Below are 24,405 nucleotides of genomic sequence, written 5' to 3'. Positions count from 1 at the left end.
TCCCCCTTTTTATCTTTCTGCAGGCATGTGCCAGTATAAAATATGAGACTAGCTGGAGCGACTTCTGCCTGGGCCACAGACACACGTATGCATAACGGATCCCTGACATCTTCTTCTCCCCCATTTTTGTCCCCTCGAGGCCGCCCCTGCCCAGCTGCGTATGAATGAACAGAAGCGCCTTTCATCCCCCACTTGCCTGGCGCTTCAAAAGGAACTACGAAAATAGCAGCAACAAAAATCCAGCCGCCTGCCAAAAGGCCCGCACACGGCCCATTCTCACAGGCATGCGAAAGGTTGGAGAGCTCAGCAAAATTTTTATGTACGGGAGCAGGCCCAAGGAAAACTCACACGCCATAACCAATTGTGGACAGAGGATCATCTATCAGCAGACAAATGCAGGAACTCCAGAATGTCTCTCCTCAAATGAAATAATATATCTTTGAAAGCCAATGCCCGTTTTAGGCCTGAGGCCCATATATCAAGCCTGAGAGGCTTGTGGATACGCTCCAGGGCCATTAACCTTCCACCTGTTTCCCCTTGTCCTTCAGGATGAGACCCTGCCCTTGATTTTACTCCCTTCCCCTGTTCATCTTCCGACAGAGTGTAAATGTAAAGCAGAGGGCCTGCGAAATAATTCAAAGGCAATGGACCAGGGACATGGTTACAAATCTCTGCCACTGGCACTGTGACTTATGCAGGCAGTTTGTCACACATGAGCCAGGTGACCTCTGTGACATAACAGAGAAAAATATCGCCCGAGATCAAAAGATGAGATTCAGAGCACTCTAACTAACTCTGGTGAACACAGCCGTGCTACGTGGTGGCCAAGGGCTTCCTCTCTGCAGAACACCATTCACTCCGCTCGCCCGCGGGCAGGCCGCACTCCTGCTAATCTCAGTCATCTCTTTTTCTCTTGTCGCTTTGGAAAGCTTTCCTGTAACCTGAACATCAAAATTTTCCTCCTCGTCAAGCCTCTCTTTTTCAAAAGAGATGATTAAATTGACAAAGAGAGACAGCAAACTGTCATTCAGCAGATAAAAATTAGCACACAAAATACAGCATCACTGAAAATGGTGGAATAGTTGCTTTTGCAAATGGGTCTGGTTTAATCCAGTAAGTTTTGAAATGCTAGGTAATATTAAACTTTGTTATAAGCATGTGCCATCCCTGGTATTGCAATGAGAACTCATCTAAGTCTCAAACATTTATTGAGATTCAACTGTCATGACAGTTAAAATGACAGTAGAGTTAGTATTAAAAATGCCGTAATGCACCCAAGATGACATACATCTGTACTACCTTGTATTTAACTCAGAGATTTACCACAAAACAACAGCCATTTGAAATTAAACCTAATCAGGTTTTTTTTTTTTAATCTTGAATTAGTTTTTCAAGCTGTGTGGTACATAATAAGTTAGTTTCCCATCTGTTTTGTGCTTTCAGGACTTTTCTGCTGTATGCAGAAAAAACAAAAAGGCCTAATGGAGTTTTTCTTTCACTCCCTGTAACCTAATGGTATGTCTGGTATGGACATTTAATTTTGTCTATTTCATAAATTAAAAAAAGCCCAAAACACAACTATCACAGTATCCCTGGCATGATGATGAAACGAGGAATACAACTGTAGCTAGATCAGCCTAAATCCCCCAGAAGAGTCCTAAATCACTTTGGCACTTGCCAACACCTAGTTGATGAAAAACTCAGTTTAACCCCTGAATGTATATAAAAACATGCATATCCAGACACACACACAAATTCAGCACGTTGCTTACAAGTGTGCTAAACATTTTCTCATCAGCTATTTCACTCTGTCTTATCAAATGCTGACTTTGAAAATTTTGTGTTGTTCAACCCCTTACCCAAAGTCATCAATTATGGAAATACATCTAAATTCACTAAATCTAAAAGCATAAAAAAAGTTAAACTATAGATTGGACTTGAGGCCAAATAATGCAGCAGTTACAAAGAAATGCACAGCTGAAAATTATTGCATGTTTCCCCTTGACTAAAGCCTGATATAGAGCATAAAATGACTCTGTTGCAGAACTGCAACAGTAAACACAATAAATACAAAGATAATATCACAAAAAGACTACTGTGAAATGTTAGCACACATATTTGTAACAATAAGACCATTATTTGATTTTACAGTGCTAAAACCTTTTGCCTCTGATTACAGACACTTTTGCCTCTTTTTAGTATCTCTAAAGAAAGCCTGCCAGAGATACAACAGTCAGTAATTACATGAGAGCAATTACATGTGAGTGAAGATTTTGCTCATTTGAGTGTTAGATCAGTTTTGAATGCCCAAATTGCCTATTAGAATTTCCAAGACCTAAAGAAACCACTTCAAAATGTTATTATACATATAAAATACTATTATATGAATATAACAGATATTAATATTTATAAATACATGCTCAAATACATGTTACATGATTTGTCCCATTTACCTCTCACCATATACTTTTTGTGTAAATAGCTACTCAGGATCAAATATTTTGTAAGATTAAAGATTAGAGCACTCTGATCCTAAAGAAGAAAATTTAACTTGTTAGTTTTCGTATAACATAATGTCTTGTCTCAAGGAAAAAGCCTCAAATTAATTGGCTGACAGACTACACAGTTGCTACAAGTTCAGTTAATTATATTTTTGCATGCTTGTACCTCCCTAATTCAGTCATTTAAAACAAAACAAGGATTATTTAACATTTAAAATAATAATAATAATAATTTGAGGCATGAATCATTCCTTACATTCCTTTCCAGCTACAGACAATTTCTGTTGGGAAAAGTGCCATATAGTATCGACAGTGACAACAAATTGTATTGTCCAGTGAACATCTGTTTCCGACTCCCACACTGATATTGCAGGTTGGGTATTTCTGATTTAGTCTTCACAGGCTGCCTGACCACAGAGGAACTGGAAATTACTGGTACGTTCAACTTTTATTATTGGAACACAGGAAAACTTTATCATCATGCTGGGAAGTTCTGTGTCTTTTGAAATATTGGAAGAACGTTATGGTAGCAAAGAAAGCCGCATGCAATAGTTCTTAGGATGAAGGAGAAAAGTGGCTCCCGTTCATTGTATCTGCCAGCACTTGTGAGTCTGCAAGTCTGTGATTAAAATCTCAAAATGGAAGAGTATTTCTGGTTTCAAGATGCAAGGTTTGATGGCAAGGTGTTGGGGGATGGGAGTGTTGTTCTTTTGTTAATAAAACCAGTGGCACTGCAAAAAAAGGGACAGATTCTCCCAGTCTTGCTCATTATATATTCTTATGTCTCTATACAAAATATCTCTGAAATCCAAAGCAAGATCTATAGGGTGGAGCAGGCTGAGGTTTAGTATGAGTTGCAGCATGTGGCCCTAGAGAATGTCTATCTCAAAGAAAGAATGGATCTTTTCTATATCACATTTATCACACCAACTAACTATGATTAGGAAATTACAGGGAAAGGATGTTAACTAGCTAAAATTATGGCTGTTAAAAAACCTAAAGACAATACTAAGCAATCTCAAATATTGAGGGGAATTTATTAGAATGTGTCAATTTTTTTTTTCACAGTTCCGAAACCATTTGTTATTCAGTCTGGAGAAGAAATAAGATACAATTATTGATAGGCATGATGTGCCAGTTTGGTAAAGCTCCAACTCCTGAGTTTTAAATACACCAGCCAGTGCTGGGATAAATACTGAAAACTATGCTCTTTTACAGAGAAAGGGGGAGAGATAGAAACTCCACTGAAACTCCTATTAAAACTAATTAGAGTTGTCAGCATGCAGGAGAATCAAAGGCAAAACATGTGGAGCTCCCACTGAAGTCAAGAAGAGAAGGCTATGCCTTAAAGGCGAAGCATGCAAATTAAAAATACATGCTTTTCAACATTACCAAATAAATTAACCAAGTAAACACTGACTTTGAGGTGTAACCCTTCCTACTGGGAATACTCCCCCTGAAAGTTCATTCTTAGTTAGCAGAGAGCATTGGCCTTGGCCACGCTTGCAGAACAAAAATCTATCTTGTTAATGACAGGTCCAAAACAAAGCGAAGTAATTGCCATGTGTATATTTGTACTTCAAGTTGTTATTATTATTGTTGATGTTGTTAATATTCTTGTTGTTTATTCACTGCATTATAAACAAGGACAATTGTTTCCCAAGTCTTGCATCGGAAAGACTTTTTTCTGATGCAACATCTTACAGACACTTTGGATTTCTCAAAGACTAGAAAGTCTGGGTAGAATATTAGCAACATGGCCAATACTCAAAATACTGTTGGGAGATTCTAGGTCTCATCCTCAAATGCAGAAAATTGACTGATCTTGTTTTTCATTAGTGGAATATGTACTTATATATGTACTAACCCAAACAATACTTCAACAGTATTTGTGAGTAGCTTGCTTTCTGTCTCCCTCTCGTCTTTCCATACATGATGAAACATCAGTGCTTATGGAGTGGTTACAAAAGAAGCTGAACCTATTTTATGCCACAGTTACCTGGGTATGAGCTACGCATTGGTTTTGGCTTCCACGTGCACATTAGAGATGATTTGGACAACCACCTAATTTATTCTCATGCCTCTCAGCAGCCTGTCTACTACATCCCCACTATTTCCCACAATTCTAATGCCAGGGTTGTTACGCTCTAAAACTACTGCACTGACAAATGGGAGCATAAGCAGAGACTTTGGGCAATTGTCACCTGTTACTCTCTCTGCATGTTTTTGCTGTTACCTGAAGGAAAGTTAATAGTTTAGATTAACTAAACTTGTGGTTTGTGATTTTTACTGAGCTTCAGGAGTAGCAAAATGGAAAGGAGGCAACTGGCCTGTCTTGACCCATCCACTCTAAACTTGTTCCTTAAAGACTTCCACTTTCTCCCAAGGAGTTTAAGTGGTCGTCACTGACACACAATGAGTGTTGTTGAAGATCTCTGTGGGTTACTTCAGTGAAGCCCAGAGAAACAAATAACTGTACTTACTATCTCCTAGGTAGTGCCACTACCTAGCTACTAGCTACTACTACCAGTAGCTACTACTACTAGCTAGCCACTACCTAGCACTACTAGCTGTGCCACTAACGCTATTCACAAGAGAAAGGAAAAGAATGATGACATAAATAACAAAAAGGGCATTTAGCAATAACATTTATCAAATCAAACGTAAAAAACTTGACATAGGCAGCTTTACAGAAGAAAACAGGAAACTGGCAGATGCTGTGAGTGAAACTGGAAATGTGATATTCAAAGTCTTAACTCACACTTCTTATTTGAACAAAATTCTCATTGGCTTCAGTAAAGTCTTCTGATAAGCAGTACAAGACTAGACCCTAAGCAGAACCAGACTCTCCCTGAAAATTGCTATATGCAATACTGATTCAAACAGCTCTATTTAGGAGACTAAGCAGTTGTAGGTACACATTTATTTCCTTGTACAGGGAATTCTGGCCATAGCATGGAGACAAGGATAGTTTGTGGCACCCTTACTGTTTTCTCCCCATATCTTGAAGAGTGATGACAGGAGAGCCCTGTGTCCACCTCCCCTGAAGTGCTAGATTAGCCCTCAGATTAAATAAGCAACTGTTGCTCAAGGGCTGCAGCAAGCTGCTTCTTGAGTGGTGAGGGATTATGACTCAGCATCACCAGTCGCTGTGTGTGCTCATTACTCAGGACAAATTGTGAGACTGCAGTAAGTATTCTCCAATAAATACCAAAAGGCATCCAGATGAAACAAACAGACGGTGCTGACTGTAACGGCAGAATAAAGATACAATTCCTCGTCACATCCAGTGTCACTTAGTCAGGGTGATGCTTCCTGTATGCAGCAAACATGCCACTAAAAGAATTTCCTTGGCATACAGACAACATGGAAATGTCCTTTTAAAAATCCGTTAATACCAACAGAACTCATGAGCTAGCTGGAACCATTTCCTATGCTATGGAAAGAACACTTGAATAAGGTTAACGAAGACATTTCACCCTCCCAACCTCCCCCCTCCCCATCTATTTCTGGATGTCTTCTTTTGTTCACCCTTTGCTAATTATAGTGGCCTTGCTTAGGTGATATTTATAGTCTTAAAAGAGTTGCCTGACTTTTAGAACACTTTATTCATGTATATTTCCTGTGTTTATTGTTGCCTTAACTAATTTTTTTAATTAAATTTACTCGATCCAAGATTTTATTTAGCAACAAATATCAAGGTAACTTTTCTATCAACACATGCAAGAGCTGTATTTAGATGTAAAAAGCATTTTTCTATTTCTGAATTTCTGAAAACAGATTTTAGTTTCATTCCCTCACCAAGTGATGGGTGTAACAGACAATTCCAGACTAAGATAAGATTAAATTTCTTCCTTCACCACAATATGATTATTTAGTATCTTATGTTACCATTTTATTGTTACTTACTGGTTTTTTTTCTGTAATTGTTGCTCTAATGACTGAGGTGGTTCCAAGAAACAGTGTTAAATATTTGTTTGCCCAGACTGCCCCAACCTTTACCTAACCACCTATAACTGAACTTATAACCTATAACGATATAACCTAACCACCTATAACTGAATCAGTTACAAAAGTGGAAAAAAATGCATTGAGGATCTCTACCTAAAATTATAGCTTCGCTTTCGCAACAGCACTGTTTTTTACCTCTAAGTTTTCCTTAGTTCTTTCTTAAATATGCCCTTTTATTTCTTCAGTAGTTGCTCTGCGAATCTGCCTGTAGTGATGCCAACAGTAACAATTTTGAGTCCCTGTTTCAAGCCAGCAAATAAACGACACTTTAGGGAAAAAAATGGTGCACATCTTTCAACTCTGCTGAAAGCAGACAGATCTGGAGACACACTACAGTAAAGTGTGAGAACAACAGATGGCTTGCTCTTCAGCAGAAGACCCTTTCTCCTTCCTGCCACCCCCTCAGACACACACAAGCAGAAGTGCACTGCACCTCTGCAGAGAAAAAACCCAGGCAGCTATGGCCCCATTTAGTGTGCTGGTGCCCAATGCCTGTGTACGTATCGCTGTTCTACACCCAGGCAGTGTTGCCCAGTGGGACTTGGGAGGGGCAGAGCAGCCTGTGTACAGCCCCTTCCTCATGGTGACATGAGGAAAGGGGTGGTCCCTTCCTGAGCAGTCTGCTAGAGCCCCTCAAACCTGCTTCCACACCTCAACCTGCCCCACAGCATTGCTTGGTGCTGCATGTGTGCAGAAACAATGGTAGCACGGTGTCTGCCTAGGAAACAGTGTCCAGCGTCCTGTGGCACCTTCAGGCTGCCCACACATACGCTGCCTACATAGCACACAGTCTCAGGTAGGGAGACAGAACATGTAAGAGGCAGAGCAGCAGCCCTTGAGTTAGCCTTTTTTTTAGGGCTTGCTGCCAGACTTATTTGCTGCTGTTTCACGCAGGACATAGCTCTTCTTCCTGAGGCCACCTGCAGGCACTAACAAGCCCACCTGGCCCCCACCCATGGCACCATTTTATCTCAGGCCTTAGCCCTGCCTGGGCTGCCTCCTAGGTAAGACTCTCTGCCTGGTCATGGCCTTGCCTTTTCCCTTCAAACAGTATCCTGTCCTGGGTGTTCATGAGGCCTCATGTGAGGGTGTTGGGGTGGCCTTCCCCTGGTTTGGGCCCAGGAGTGGCAGGCCAGTGTCTCTCAGCTCAGCTGAGGTGGCAGGGCTTGCAGCTCCTGCCTGTTCCTGTGGCATGTGGAGAGCAAATGTTTCAGATGACTTTTGTAACACGGTATGTTGTGATTCAGCCAACATTAACTCTGAATAAAATTGTGCTTTTTATTCAGAGTTCAAATGAAGCTTGATAAGGAAGAGGTTTCTTATTAGCAAAATAAATCAATGATATGAATTTGAAAATACTTAAAGGCTTTCCTGGAGGGAGTGGTGTTACAGTTCAGTTTGGTTTTAACTGCTTTGTCCAACCAGGTGTGGGAAAAATGGGAGGGATTAAAAAGCTACTTTATATGTCACTTTGTCTTCACATTGGCTGTAAAAGAGTTCAAACCAAATGTTTATCATTCATTTGAATGTTTCTTGCACTCAGGTTTAAACTATTTATTTTTGTTAGTATCATTTCCTCTGGTACTAAAACTCATCCTTCCTTAAGGTTGCTGGTTTTGCATATTGGCTTGTGGGGGGAGTAAGCAACTGCAATTTATTTCCAGCGCATGAAGTTTTTCTTTGCTTTCCTTTAGAAGTAGTGTTGTAACGTAAGGCTATGAAATAGAGCAAACATGATAGCTTTGATGCATGACCAAATGAAAAAAAAAATCTATGGCTAAGTTTTTTTCTAGCATAAAAAGACATGCTTCCTTGGCAATAGATGGGTTGTTCTGTTTTAGAAGTCTGAACATCTAGTTGCTAATGCATACTAGACAAAGTTTGGAAATAGAGCCATACCAGATAGATGTTTAAGAGCAGTCTTGCCTCTTGATTTTAATTCCTCTGTTTGAAACTCCATTTTATAATACTTTTAAAACTGGAAATGGAAAAGACTTAAGTCCTCTAGTATGTTCCTATGCCTATATAGCTGTGTAGTGCACCCAGTCTGTTCTGAGTGATCTTATAATTCACAGCACAACTGGAAAGCTCTCAGCTTTAGTCCTTTTCTCTAATGATGACTCTGACAACTGAATGTTGTAGAAAATATCTTATTGGTGCTACTACAGGTAGAACACAGTTCCTCACTTTCCAAGGTCTTTGTTATGTTCAGAGCCTGTGCTTCTACATGGCTGCAGATATAAATATTCAGATCTCTTAATCCGTTTTCATGAATAACACTTTCCTATGCTTTTCTTGTCATTTGTCATCATTTTTCAGCCCAAGAGCTGAATGAATTATGTGAGCTCTTGACTCCACAGTGCTGTATATACAAAGATGATGATCCCTTGATCTGGAGCCACTTACCTCTACAGATGAAAGTATAGAATAATATCCACTTATATTATAGGGCTTCATCAGGGCTGATAGGAAGTCTCTAAGTGACTTTAGAATGGCTAGAATTCCATCATTACTGCAGAAGATCTTTAAGGTTACACACTAACAGAAGAACATACTTAAATCTGAACAGCTGTGATAGATTTAGCAACAAACTTCTATTGTAACTAGGAACTCTCCCATACAACAGAAATATCGTACAGGAATCATACACAAATGCTGGACCTGAATGGTACAGGTATCATAGAGAAACTCTGGATCAGAATGAAGCAAGTTCTCTTTCTGTAGTAGGATTTACTGCCCGATTTTAAGAATGTCATAATTTGCAGGAGGAGAAAAAAAAAAAAAGACTAGTTTCTGTGGCAGAAACATGCCAAAAATTGAGTTCTTTACACGTGAAGATCGTTCTACCAATAAAACTACAATTTTATTAAGCAAAACCAAGAAACAGCTATGACTTTCAAAGAGACTGGAATAGTTTAATTTTTAATGTGCAAAGCTCTCTCCATTTTTTGGCAAAAAGAGCAAATCCTCACAGCTGAAAATAACAGTGAAAAATAGTGGTCTGGAAATGCAGTAGATTGTTAACAAGGCTGAGTATTCACTGATCAGTTCCTTAGCCAGTACAGTCATTGTTAGAATTCACTTTAATACACCTTTGGATGAGCCACAGCATGCAGGACCTAAAGAACACTATTTGGTAAGGCACCCAAGCAATCTTTCTACTGTCACTGCTGACAATTGTCAAACCTAAACTGGAAACTTGCACTTTGAACGAAAAAAAAAACAACCAAAAAAACAACCGTGATGTTTAAAATTCTGTGTAACAAATGCCTTCAACTTGCAGATAAACATGCAAGTGTGGCTCTTCCTTCCCATCAAGGCTGCAGTGTCTGCTTCAGGCCAGGTGGCAGGAGCAGCTGTAGCTGTGTGATTTCCCTGTGTCCACACTACAGCCTATGATATCTCTGCTTGTAACTAGCATCAGGATGGGCTGGACAGCTTTTAGAAATATTACTTGCTCCAATTTTCTCTATTAATAAGTAAGACAATGTTCTCATTGCATCATTCCCTCCATGGGAACCTGGGGAAGTTTGTTACAGTGAACTGGTGACTGTAGAACCACTCAAGTGTTGAAGTGGCAGTGTTTCAAAAAAACTACTACATGGAGCATGGTTCTTAGTCTCAGCATGATGAGTGATATTGAGTGATAGATGGTTTTTCTGCTGAGACTTCTTTCTATAGTAATGATTATACTATCTGTCAAATGAAATTATTTTAAAGTTAAGAACTATCCGTTTGTGCAAGAGAAATATTTTTTCCTTTTCACAACATTTGAGAATTTTTTTTTCAGATCCAGACACACTTAAGACAGACTAAAAATCAACAGCTGCACATGGCAGCTTAATAATCAGATTACTGATATTAAGGGAAATCCTGGACATCAACTTCTTTCTTCCCTGCAGAACTTCTGTTTCATCAGCTGTGTTAGTTACATTTCCTATCCTGATAAATGCATTATACAAAGTCCAAAACCACTGCAAGTTATCCAATTGCCTTTGATTACTTAAGCCTAAATAGTGTATCAACCTTTCACCATCCCAAATAAGAACTTTAAGGTATTCCACTGATGTTATTTTTTTCTCAAAACTCCACCCTATTTTTTTCCTATTCTGTGTTACTATAGTTTAATAATTGGATTATTGTACTGAAATTCCTTCTTTTTTACATTTCTTGATATAGAGATGGAAATATGAAATTAAAGGTGATGTACTATTTTACTACTAAATCTCTCTAAATGCACTTCACAGAAAAGAAATCAAGAGACTGCAGGACTTCTGTTAATCCTATTCATGCTAATTTTGCAGTGCTTTCAGAAATTATTTGAAACTCTGCTTATGTAGTAATGCTTATGGGAAATACGTAATGCAAAACAAGGCCTCTGTTAGCTTACTACTGCCAAAACACCTGTGTTACCATGCACAGCAGAATTCTATAGACAGAGTCCTTTCGAGATATGTTGTTAAACCATTTCTTTGAAGACCAAATTTGCAGCCAGTGTGAGCATGGACAAATTTATACTTATAGGGAGAAATCTGTCCCAGGACTGATACAGTCTGACATCAATGAATGGCCTAAATTTGCAAACTCTGTGAATAGTTCTATGATGAGCTTCTTTAACATGAAACACGCTGTCTCTTCCTGTAATCATTCACTAAATGGATTTGTGCTCACTTAGTACTTTGACCCATGACATTCTCACTAAAATAGCCAAATAAGTCAAGGTAATTTTTTTTGTGAGTCACAAGCCCTTCAGTGTCTTTTTTGTTACTACCAACATTTAGTTAATTTTCTGATCCTCAGCCAGCAGAAAGTATCCTGAGGGTGGTTCTAGAGTGCAGGTCCTGTTTTCTTCCTGTCCCAAGAAGAGATTGCTTTCTTTTATGGGTTTGGGAATACTTGGCTTTGGAAGCAGTTGTTGAATTTTCTCTGATGTAGGCTGATGAGGAAACACCAGTGCAGTGGAGATGTCTGTATCCTTTCTTGGGGCCAGGTAACCTTTGGACTCTAGAAACTCCTGCAATATTTTCTTTTTAGCTTTGTACAAAGACCTTTCACCTGACTAAGACAGCTGGTTACAAATCTAGCATCCCCAGGGCATTCTTGAGTTTTCTTAGCTGAGGTTAAGATGGATACATCTTACTTTGATATTTACTGAGCTTTCAACAACTCCAGGATTGCAAACAAAGGCCTTCTTTACTATTACTGTTAGTATCGTGAGTCTACTGGGAGGTTAGCTCTGTAATCTTATTTCATCGGTGTATGAAAAGTTATGCAGAAACGTTTCTCATTTTGAATAAGCAAGCAATGTGTCATGTTAGTTCCCTGAATTTATGATGTAACTAGTAAAATACTAGGAATTCTGACTTCACAGGGCAGAAAGATATGTTTGAGACTTTAGCAGGTGTTACTGGATTGCAACTGGCTGCTTTGGATCTTTCTCTGACATCATTACTAATCCTGACTAGTTTGCCCCATTAATATTTGTGTTTATTTCTGATATTCATCCTGAAGATGGGAGGATCTGCTCCTTAGAAAATATGAGCATTAACCTTAAATTACATAAATTCATATACAGGTGAAACTGAGTAAAATGTAGTGCATGCTTTAGGTAGTTCTGCCAAGATAATATTTGTACCTGTTAAATGCTTATATGTATAATGCATTCCAAAAGAGGTGTAGACTATTTGTAAAGCAACAAGTGAGATGACTGTGATAAGCATGAGCTGAAATAAAATGAAATAAACTCCATGAAATAAAGTTTTAAAACATGTTTCCTATAACTTGAGATTTCTTTAAAAAAAAATCCAATTTTCAGCATAACAGAAAGAAAAGGAGCAAAACAAAAACCTGTAGTACACTGGAGGGTTTTTGTTATTATCTCTAGGGTAAATGTGGCCTAAACTACTGATGGGCTGTGACAGCTTTTTGTAGTTTTTTTATATCCTTCTCCTTTTCCAGTCCCTCCTGAAGTCTCCCAGCTACAAATCTCTAGGTGTAGCAGAAAGGAAGATGTTTGCCCCGTTATGTGAATATAAGATACAAATGTATGAAGACACTAAATTTAGAATGAAGGGATACAAAAAACAACTGCAAACGTGCCAGTTGTGCAAGGCATCATCTTTGACAAAATTGTTACGAATGTAATACAAACCATATTTATACTTTTTTACTGTTTAATTACTTGAGTAATTTTAAATTCTATTCCCAGATATCTGCTAATGCACCTGTCTTATCTGAAGACATCTTAGGATTTAATAGTTAAGTTCAGACAAGTAAGAATAATGTGAAAATATCTTCTTGAGCATATAAATACTTCTCAGCTGTGTATAGGTAGGGAATGTGCTAGCCGTTCTGACAATCTAGTTGCATCTTTATCACAACTGCCTCTTCCCTTCCTTCTGCATTTAAACCCACGACACCTAAGGATATGGCAGAGAGATGATTTTTTTTCCCCTCCCACACAGATATTCACGTTCTGTGAAGTGATCGGAAATAGCTGGTTTTGCTATCTTGATCAGAAGGAGCTGAATCCATGGATGACAGAAGACAGCTGTCTGCAGGAAAGGTTTGGAAAACCTTTGTTTCATTCTCCTCAGCAAAGCATTATGCTGTTACCTACTAGCAGTGTAGAGTCTATCTAAGCACATTTTGAGCACATCTCTTTTTTGAAGTTGAGAAGCTTAAAGTTCTTAGCATTGTGTGTAATCTGGCCCCTAAATACTGGATTTGGATGGATTTCCAAGTGTGCTGCTATTGTTCTGGAATGCTGTGCAGTTTAGTCAATCTTGTCCAGTTGGAAAAAAAAAACCCAACCAAAACCCCTTAAGATTCTGTGATTCTGTGAAAACAAAAAAACCATCTGGATATCCCAGAAGGTATGCAACTGTCTGGACTGTAGGTTTCTGAGATGTAAAGGGTGCAAATACAAATAGCAAACCAAGGCTTTCTAGAAATGTATGAAAGTTAGTTCACTAGCCAAAGATTACATATAGAATATAGATTTCCAGAAGTCTGGATGTACATGATTGTGTGTGTGTGTGTGTATATATATATATATCTATATGTCCAAAGCCAGAAGTTGGTCAGCACATTCGCAAAACAAATCTCTTCACCTTTTGTCACTATACTAGTAAATATATACTGGTTGAAGAATGTCATCCAGGCTGAGATTGGAGGTGAAATCCACATTTGAAGCTATTCCCAGTATAGCATATTGAATACTTATAAAATCTGCCTATTGATTAAGCCAAGAAACCATAAAAAGTAACTGTTGATTGAATATCTCTTCATATTCTCACTGTAATCATAACTGGAATTTTAAGGCAGATCATAACTTAAAAATTCGTACACTGAAGAGGATCTAGATCAAGTCTCAGTAATTTTTTTGACATGGTTACTCCAGGCTGAAGTAATCCTCAGTATATGGATAGAAAGATCTGTTCCCTAATATTTAGACATTTAGACTTGTTTGCAATTTTAATTTTTAAGTTATTTTAAATGGATGACATTCTTATGGGTTACTATAAAATGGTGAACAGCTTAAATAACAGAGGTGTGACATTCTCTTACCCCATTTTCTTTTTCCTTTCTGAGTAAACTTCCTCCCTTCTTTCTCTTTACATAGACTAAGTTTTTAATGGTTTCTGTAACCATTCTTATGAAAAATGAGAGAAGCTGACATTGTATTGGCAACATATACAGCTTGTTTTTCTTGTAATCAGGCTTTATTTCTTACCGCCACATCATTATGGTTATGACAAATACTGTTGTGACAAGTCCTGACTGCGGCTTTTTACTGGGATTTCCCTTCTGTGCTCTTGGTTCATGTAGACTCCATTCCCAGTGAACTTTGAAAATAATGGTTCTATTTGGATATTGCACTATTTTCCCTTAGCTTGAGAGTAGTCAGCAAGAAATCATGGGTGGTCACGAAACTTTACAACTTTCACCACCAAATAGCTGCAGCAAAAACATCTCTGTGTAGTAGGAAGGGATTTGGTAACTAGCAATATAATAAGGAAATTCAAATGTGATTTCATTTCATCATCTTTAGGGGGTTTTTGAGACAGATCCTTTAGTCATTCCAGAGGTATTTTCTGTATTGAGAGTAGTTCAAAACTGTAATTTTTCTCTATTGTCTGATCCCAAAGTTCTGGCTTATTTTCAGACCTGACCACAACAGATCACAAAATGTCTTAACAAAAAGTCTGAGAAAGGCAAATGGGGGACTCTCTGGTTGCCAGGAAGCTGTGGAGGAGGATTTATTGGGTGCTCCAACTAAATTATGAGCCTAAAGGTCACTGTAGCCAGCCTAGGTTAAAGGAATCCCCCATGTATCAGTGATGATGAGAATTAAAAGGAGTACTTAAGGTATCTTCCTCTTCCTTGCTTTCTGTTCTGTGTGTACCCTGCTTAGGATTCAGCCTTCATGGTTAACTACACACATCAGAATGCACAAAATAATATTCCAGTGAGAAAATGAATATTCCAAATATGGACTTATATAAGTATACTGAGACAGACAGAAGTGCATTTCCCCATACGTTAAATGGGGTAATAAAATAATTATACACATGAATGTAGGATGGTTTTACAGGTGTGCTTACAACTCTGAATGCAGCTGGACAGTGAGTAATACTGACAGGGAAGAAATAAAATTGATACGAGGTCCTATGAAGGTTAATAACATTTGTGATAAATAGAAAAGCAAAGAAGAGCTGAACTGAAACTTGAATCTCTTTGCTACAGCTAATTACAGGCTCAGGTGGAAGACAAGTTTCTCCTCATAATAGTCTGCCTACTTCAAGCCAAATAAATTAAGAATTATATGCATGGGGGATAAAAAACCCCAAATAAACCATACTTTCTTGCTTGAAGTACAACATTGTGACAAATCACTTTTTTTTTTTTTTCTTGATTGAATGACAATGTAATGTAAGATTGTTACCTACCTTAAGTTCTCTAAAAAAGATGCTACTCCTAGCCCACTCAACAATGGAGAAGAGGGTTTGGTCAGCCATTTTACACATAAGCCCAAATGTGTTGAGCTTCTCGTGTTTGCTTCTGTTGGCTTGCTCTTGCTGCAGATATGCCATGATCTTAGCTTGGACTTGTGGCTCATCTGGCTCACATTTCAAGAGTTCCAATATCAGGTGTGGAATACTTGCTGGTGAGCTTGTTTGATAACTATCCATGTATGAGTAGCCCATTATTGACTCTGGCGAACTGGTGTAAGGGTCAGGGTACTCGGACTTGATAGCACGGCTTGGAAAATGGCCATAGGTTTGGTAACCTTGCAAACTGCCGTGGGGCGGCATCGTCATACTAATTGGAGAGGTTACAAAGGGACTTCTGTCATAGTCTGTAGGAGGCAAGGCAGTATGGTTCAGAGGTAGGCCTTTGGAGGCAGAGTGGATGTTCTGGATTGCAGAGGATATTGTCAGGTCAGTTGGCATCGCTTGGATCACCTGAGTCATGGCTTCCAGTTTAAGTCCATTAGCTCGGATAAGAGCTTTTTTCTGCTGCTTCAATGCCCTGTCTCTCTTGTACATTGGTCCAAACTTGTTTCGACCGCCACGCATTCGGTCGGCTCGCACAGCTGGCAGGGAAAGGAGGAAGGAAATCATAATTAAAACTTGAGTTCAACATTCTTTAATGAAACACATGGTAGGATGGTTCAGAAAAGGAAAAATGGAACTGCTTTTTTTTTTTTTAAATTCAAAGTAGCACTTTTATTCCTAAATCTAAAGATGTATTTTGACTTAGCAAATGATACTTTTTTTTCCTGACAAATTAAATATCATGTGCATATATTATTAACATAGAGGGACTCCTCTTTACATTGATTAGGACACAGGGACAAACACAATGGTTGGCTACAGGAATTTCACACCTGCTATGGGATCATGTGGGGATCTCAATGTATATTTAGTTTTATGTCAAGCCACTGTGTCATTAAGAAACAAAGGCTGATGTCCAGAATTTGTCTGAGACGCATCCAGTGGACCACACTGTCTCATTTTAATCATTCCATTACTGCATCCTACCGCAGCAAAACATCTGAAACCTAAATTGCGACATGTTCAGTAGTCACAAAGGGGAATATGTTTTTCTTGGTGAAAAGGAAATGTTTCCTTCTGACGATTCTGTTCAGGTTGGTGTAAAACTTTAAGAGGATTTCTAGTTAGCTGAACATACTACAGAAATGTTTAGCTGCAGTTGGAATGTGCAGAGAGAAGGCTGTCAGCTTACTGGCTTCCACACAGAAGGTGGAAGTGAAACAGAAACTATTGACACTGTTCTAGCTTTTAGTATCTCTGGAATTAGAAATAATTAAAACAAATCCACCTCAACAGCTGCCTTGGGAGTCATACTGGTGGTCTCTGTCACAGCAGTGTCTGTCACCACAGTCTATATGTAATGGACTAGCGAGGAGCTCTCACCAAGCCCACCTTGCCCAGCGGCAATTAGATTGAAAGAGGAACCTTTGACAGCCTGGTGACATGTTGAGACTGCTGAGATTGCTGGAGGTTAAGTTCTTGAGCTTTTTATCTTAAGGATTAGTAGAACATTAAAAATTTATTATGAATGCTAGATACGCATAATACAGTACATTATCATATGGACTTTAACGGTTAATGATTTTGTTTTTTTGGTCCATGGTAATTTCTGAACTAGACTTTAAGGCTATATGTATATTGCTATCAGGGAAATACACATATAAATGTCACCAGTATTTATAAATATTGAAGCATGTGCTCTTCCAATTTTCTAAACAAAGAAAAAGAAAAAGAAGTTGTACAGACACGTGGATAAGGAACCTAAAGTATCTTTTCTAGAGTATCTTTAAAACTACAGGTGCTTTGCTTAAATTTGTAGTAAAAAGGCTGCTGGTAATATTGCTGGTTTATGTTCATTTTGAGGAAAAGGCAGGAAATTACAATAACAAAATCACTGTACTGGTAAATATAAGTACCTAGAAGGATATTATGTATACAAATTTAAAGTTATTTTACAATTAAAAACCACAAGACAAATAAATTAGATTAGCAAATGCTTTTGTGTAACTCCTATAGAAGTTAAGGTGAACTACATATAATCACAGAGGACAAACTTTGGTCCTGTATTGTCAGCAGTTGAGAGGAGTAAAAAATGGGAGTACGTAAATGTATTTTATCCTTATTCTTAATGTCCACAACGAGAAAAGGATTCCAAATGTCTTGTTATTGCACTATCTGAATTTGGAAGAACATCCAGTAGTTCAGGATGTTCAGTGCAGTGTGTCAGTGATAGCTCTGTTATGTGGGCAAACAGAATAGTGTTGAATCCATTGAACTGCAAGAGGCTAAGTTTTCTATTTATCTTGGTTATATCAACAGCTTGCTTTTGCCCAACTCAGGTGATGGGGTCTTAACCTTTACGGTTCCCTTAGTGGTTCACGGTTTCCCTCCTTGGCTTGATTTTTCCTGGTTAAGCATCTAAGGTGAATGTCGTTTCGGTACAATTGTAAAAATACAGAACTTAAGAGGTTGTCCTTGCTCAAGCAGACATGTCATCTGCTGTGAAATCTGAATTTTAATGTTTCCTATATCAAAGTTAGAGTGAAGTGTGTATGATTCTCAAATTCAAGTTGATGATAGTTTTGCATTTGGTTATCTCAAAGGGTATTGTACATTTTTCATTGTTCTCTGTACATGAGAAAGTGAAATGAAGTCAAAGTGTGTACTTCAAAATGCCTTATTCTCTTTCATTTGTAATAGTGTCTCAGGTGTGGCATCACAAAAATATAGGACACAACTTCAGAGATTATTTGGTTCCTTAATCCCAAGGGCAAGTTGGTGTGAGGAAAAATCCTTATTTTATCTTTCTCTGTGTTCTGTTTCTGTCACAAAAATATATATCTAAACCCCCAACCCTAGATAAAATAGAAATAAAATCAGATCATTTATTGTAGCAATGACCACTTTCTAATCTGGACACTTCATCTATATTTTATGTTAAATCTAAATTATTTTTTAAAACCTGCAAACTATTCTATCTAGATACATTTACTCACAAACTCTAAAAGACTAAAATATCGAATTATATACACCTATGGAAAAAGGGATGTTTTTGACTAGTTGTTAGTGATTTACTATATTAGATATTTTTATAAATCAACCATTTAATTGAGCACACAAACAGCTTTTAATGTAGTTTCAAAATCATGATACATATGTAGCATTTTTTAATAAATAGCATGTAATAACATTTAACCCTGTCATTTTCAAAAGAAATCTATAGCATACATGACAGTATCAGCAAGACTATAGCTCTTACCTTCCAGTTTCATTCCAACACTTAGACATTTCTGAAATCGACAGTAAGGGCATCGTTTTCTCTGTGTTTTGTCAATCTGGCAATTCTGATTTTCTATACATGTGTACCTTTTGTTATTCTGGACTGTTCGCTTAAAGAATCCCTGTATGAGACACGCAAAAGTTAGCCTGTTATGCTTAAGTAGCGTGTTTCAGCATTTTATTTCAAGGAAATGATTGTAACACAATTTTCAGACACCACTCAAGCACTTACAAAGATACCTAGTTTATTTTAAACTACAGTGAGATGTACCCGGGAGACTCCTGAGGAGGTTTTGCTGTGTTAGTGCTATGTTTTATAGGCTTATGTCAAGGCTTGGTCAGACTGGCTGGAGTCTCCTGTGCCCCCAACAGTGGCAGCAGAAATAGCGAGGCTGACCAGTTCCTTTGGTATTTATTAATCATTGCAAAATTATTAAAAGTCTTCCTTTAAATATAGTTTTACACGAACTAAGTAAGGACCCTGTTGCAAAGATAACAGAAATACAGAGTACCTCTGGCTACTGCACGTCCCAGAGGTGCATGCTAGAGGCAGAAGTGCTTGTTGTTCATTTTGCATTGATTATTTTTTAATGCAAATATAATGTGCTAAGTTAATTTTTCCCACACAAGTAAATATTTTAAATTGCATAGTTCTGGCAAAGGAGTTTTCTTTACAATGCATTACTTAAATAACCGGAAAGAACTTGAAAAAAAATGTTACATGACAAATTTGACATGTCATAAATTCTGAAGTGTTTAAACCCTGCAGTACAATAGAGCCGTGCAGATGCATTTATCTTCCAATATGCTAAATTGCATTTAAAAATATTTTATTCTCCAAGTGAGTGAATAATCTAAACCAAATCTAATTAGTTACTTGACTTTGTGTGTCAAGAGAGCTTTGACAGATACAGTTTGTGTAACAAAAAATGCACGGTCATTGTAGTCACAGAAATTTTCATTTTAATACCATTGAATTAAAAAAATCCCTTAAAGCTGCATTAGATTTTGCAAAGCTGATCTGTATTGAGGAGACTTTTCCTACTTCACCCTCCAGGAACACAAATACTGTGAATGTATATAAATCAACTACAGTCAATATTTAGGACAGCTAAGATGAAAGTTTTTGTAGAACTACATCACTTTACAGTAGCAAAATACTTAAAAACAACAATAAAACTACAATGGAAAATAATCTGAGTTGTTTCCATTTGTGCAGATGAGATCTCTCCAGGAGACTTCTAAATCCTCTTGGTGGTTAATTTTTTTATATGAATGTAACAAGAACCATATCAGAAATAAGTCAAATTATGAACATATCTGTTTCCTTTAACTATCTTTTTTTCCTGCTTATATTTAAAACTTTTTTTTTGCAGTACTTGTGTTTATAATTAAGTAATTAGTACAGAACCTTGCAGCTTTCACAAGTGAGAAGTCCATAATGGTACCCAGACACTTTATCTCCACAGACTGGACACAGTTCCTCAAGGTCTTCATCATAAGAGTAATTCACCATTTTAAACTGAGACACTGGGGAAAGGAGAAATAGCAGTACATTAGTAACTCGAATTTTCTGCAACTGTTCTCATCTAGAGAGAGCACACATACCACTGCAAATTAGGAGGGGGAAAAAAAGTTACTTTTAAAAGCACAGCTGGCATTGAGACATGCTAACTATCACACAGATTTGGTGTTGATGAGAGGTTGCAAGTGGAACAGCTCTTGGGTTTTATCTTCTAAGTATCTCTATTTTCAGAGTGCCCTTAACCTAATCCTTATTTTATGGAATCATAAACTAATATGAATTCACTTAAATCCCAAAATGATCGGGGGCAAGTTTTAAAACAGCCAAACGAATAGACTAGGTGTCACTCGTGTATTTAGAGTAATTCAAATCGTTTCCTTTAAACTTTTCTTTCAACATCAGTGTGCAAATATTTACGTAGACTAAACTTGTGTCTTACAGACCTACAAGGTTTGCGCGACGTTAAATGCCAGTTACTTGTAAAACCAGTTGAAACCAACGTCCTCCGCGACCCTCAACCCCCATCTCGCTCCCAGGCCATGGGGTGGGCACTGTAGCAGGAGCCCCTGCGCCTCTCTGCAGCAGTCCCGCGCTGACGGGTAAGACGCTTTGAGACTCCGCTGGCGCGGCTCCCCGCAGGCGAGGGACAAGGGGCTGGGACCGCCGTCCGCAGGGGATGCGGTCCGGGCCTGCCAGCCAGCACTTCCCAGTATCGGGGGCTGGCGGGAAACATGCATTGCCGGGGCTGCCTGAAGTTTCCGCCGCTCGGGGAAAAAGGCAGGGAGGAGCCGGCAGTCAGGAGGAGATGGGGTGGGGTAAACCAAGTTGAATGAAGGCACAGAGCGTGGTCACTCGAGCCGGGTTCCCCCCACAAAGAGCCCAGTCAACTGCTCTGGTTATTCCCCAAAAGAAGCCCCTGTGCTCAGTCCGGGGCCGGTTTCCTTCCCCTTCCCTGCCGCTAAACCTCCGATGTGCTCGGCAAGCACAACGACAGCGGAGGGCTCCTGAGCAAGGCGAGAGGCGTCGGGCATCGCGGCGGCACCGCTTAGGGTGTCGCCTCTTCGCCGGTAACCTCGCGGCTGCCACAGGTCGGAGGCGCCGGAGCTGTCAGAGTCCACTCGAAGCCTCCGGACCGCGTGGGCGCGGGAGCTGAGCTCCCCTCGGGGCAAGAGGTCTGCGGCCCGGCCTCCGGGGCAGTTGCCAGGGAGCGCTGGGAGCATGAACTAGCCAACACACAGCCGTGAAAACGGTCTTAGGCACGGCCGGGAATCACCGCTTGCCAGCAGCATGCGCTGGACACGGGGCGGCCGCAGGCGGAGGAGGAGGAGGGCCCGACCCTCCCCTCTGCTCTCGCGGTCACCGCTTCGGGGCCCGGCGCTGGGACGAAGTTCCCCCCTCCTCGCAGGAAAAAACAAGTGGGAAAAGCAGGGTTTTTCCGAGCGCCGTGTCCCGGCACGGAGCCTTCCCCGCGGGCGACTAAAGGGGCAGGCGGGCCACCCCCAGCACCTCCGAGGTCCCCAGCCCACGCCGCTTCTTCTTCCCAGCAGGCTCCCGAGAGAAGCGAGTGTAGTTTCGAAAGAGCGGCCGGGACAGGAGTTTCTGCCCCGGGCGCGGCGCGCAGGGCGGGGCGGGCAGTGCTGCCCACCGGCCTGCCGGCTCCGAGCCCGGGAGCCGACCCCACCGCGTAGCGCACCAGTCCGGAGCAGAACACCGGGAACAGCTCCGTCCCGCCTCACAGAGGCATTTCCAGTGCCATCACAGCTTGAGCATCCCGCTGCCGTCCCGAGTACGTCGCAGGGCAAAAAACCGCCGCGGCGTCGGACTCTCTGTTGCCAAGTTTCACACCGCCGCCGCTGCCACCTGCGCTGTGCCTGCGGAGCCCTCGGAACTCCGTTTCAAGACGGTGTGTGGCATACGGGGTGCTCAGCAGGTCTTACCCACGTACCTCCCCCTGCTATAAACTTCGAAGTCAGTTTTGCGCGGACTGGGGACGAGACTGACCCACCCCCGATCTGCAGCGGGACCACTGCAGACGCATCCCGGGGACGGTTCCTCGGCCGCGGTAGCACCTCCTGCCCGGGGCCTTGCCGTCGCTTCGGCGCTGGTACCCCGGTCCCCGGTGCTGGAAGTTGGGCCGCGAAGGCGAGGGTTGGGCTGGGCGCGGAGCCGGGTGGCGGCGGGGGAACTCGCAGGCAGCAGCGGTAAACTTTTTGGCAGGACGAAGGGGCGGTTTGCCGAGGGAAGCCCGACCGAGCGTGGAGGGAGAGCGCCGTGCCTTCCCCGCCTTCCCTTACCTTGCATGTTTTCCGGCATCTGCCCCTGTTCCCCATTCGAACGGGCGAGTCCCAGGGCCTCTGTCTCCACTTTGGGCAGCATGACAAGGCGGCTGCGGGCCGGGCTAGGGGCTCCGTGTCCGTCCGCGGCACCAGCACCTGGACACGGCAGCACAGATTTAACTGGAGGAAGGGGCGCTTGGCAGCCACTGCCTCTTCCTCCTCCTCCTCTTCCCTCCCTCTACTCCACGCCAGCCCTTGCCCTGCTGCAGCGAGAGCACCGAGCGGCCCCGGCCGCCGGGTGCCCGCGACTGGGGAAGCCGCGGAGCGGTAGTCGGGCTGCTGGCGGCAGGGGCGGAGAGGAGGAGGAGGAAAACCGGAGGGTGCCGGGGAGGAAAAAGGAACCCCGGGAGCCCGCAGCAGCTCCGCCCGGGGCTTAGCGCTGCGGCAGCCCGGCGTCCCGATCCATGCGGAGCGGCACAGTGCACGGGAGCACTCTGCCGCCGCTGGTGCTGCTGGACAGGGTTCCCACCCCCGTCCCCCCCCTCCTTTCCTCCTTTTCTCCCTCCTCCTCCTCCTCCTCCCCCTCTTTCCCCCGCCACAACTACGGAGGTGCGGAGTCGGGACCTCTAGCCCCGGGTCCGCGGGGAGGCGCTCCCGGAGCCCGGGGGCTGCAGGGCGCGGGGGGCTCCGGCGGAGGGGGGCTCCGACACCGCCTTTGCAGCCAATAAGGATGAGCAACACTCCTTGCGCACATACAACACACACAGGAGCACACACACTTGCCCAGCGCGCTCGCCCCTGCCCAGTAAACTAGTCTGCAGGATGGGGGCCTGGGCTGCAGCCATCCCTTCTCTGCCCCAGCGGAGCCCAACGGGCCACTGGCCCCGCCGACCCGGGTTGCGGCCGCCCTCCCTCCCGCGGCGCGCTTCCTTGCCGGCGAGCAGTCTCGCTCCAGCTTCTTAGGGGCCGACGGAGCAATCCTTCCACCTGGCCACCTGCGGCTGCAGGACCCCTGGCCCTCGCCTCCCCTCCAGGCAGGCGGGGTTGGCAGCAGGACCCCTTCGCGCCTCGGAGAACCCTGAGCTTGCGGCCGCGTTGCCGCCGCGTAGACTTGAAGATCTGATCCCGAGAAAAGTGAGCGAGAGCCGCGCTGGATCCCTCTGTACCTATCCTGGCTTTTTGGGTCTACCTCCCCTAAACGAAGTTTGTCGCTGCCAGTGGCATGGTTTGCACAAAAGCCAATGCCCTGGCAGAGACATCATTTGAGCAAGAACCTCCCTTCCCTGGCTCACGGTGAGGCAAACGTCACTCGTTTACAAGTTGTGCCAAAGAACTCGTTTCTGGCAAGCGACTATCCACTGGAGAGAGCCGGGATGGCCGGGGGCTGCGGGATGCCGAGCCGCACGACGAGCCAGGCTGGGCCGGTGGTCTGCCCACCGCCGCTGCCTTTCCCGGCCCCTCCCACGCCGGGAGCGTCCGGGGGGCTCCGCGGACGCGGAGGTGCGGAATGAATCATGTTCGCACTTTTGAAAGCATGGGAGCCCCCTTCCCGAGCGCTCGGTAGCCCTTACTCCTCTGACACTTTAATCTCCGTTGTGTATATTAAGAGCTGAAAATATTTGGAGGTGAAAATTGCTTCCGATTGAAAGTGAGGCGCGGAACTATCTTGAGCGCAGGGTGTAGCATTTCCCATCGGGCAGGAAAACTGACCCTTGTAACTTATTAAATGCTTGCGATGGAGGCAAGGTAACCAG

General features: G+C 41.9%; 1 protein-coding gene across 1 annotated transcript in view; it reads right to left on the bottom strand.

Moving 5' to 3' along the window:
* Positions 1 to 23,100, bottom strand: part of NR5A2 (nuclear receptor subfamily 5 group A member 2) — a 76,371-nt gene extending 53,271 nt beyond the window's left edge. The window contains exons 1-4 of the mRNA XM_062003624.1: positions 22,670 to 23,100; positions 20,262 to 20,380; positions 18,831 to 18,972; positions 15,464 to 16,110 (exon numbers count right to left, since the gene is read on the bottom strand). Of these exons, the coding sequence (XP_061859608.1) occupies positions 15,464 to 16,110; positions 18,831 to 18,972; positions 20,262 to 20,380; positions 22,670 to 22,751 (990 nt within the window). The 5' untranslated portion in view covers positions 22,752 to 23,100. The remainder of the gene's footprint in view (positions 1 to 15,463; positions 16,111 to 18,830; positions 18,973 to 20,261; positions 20,381 to 22,669) is intronic.
* Between the last annotated feature and the right edge of the window lie 1,305 nt (positions 23,101 to 24,405).

The sequence above is a fragment of the Colius striatus genome, chromosome 10, assembly GCF_028858725.1.
Source record: "Colius striatus isolate bColStr4 chromosome 10, bColStr4.1.hap1, whole genome shotgun sequence".
Lineage (NCBI taxonomy): Eukaryota > Metazoa > Chordata > Aves > Coliiformes > Coliidae > Colius > Colius striatus.
The sequence above is the reverse complement of the archived record's forward strand: the minus strand, read 5'-3'. Positions and strand labels throughout refer to the sequence as shown.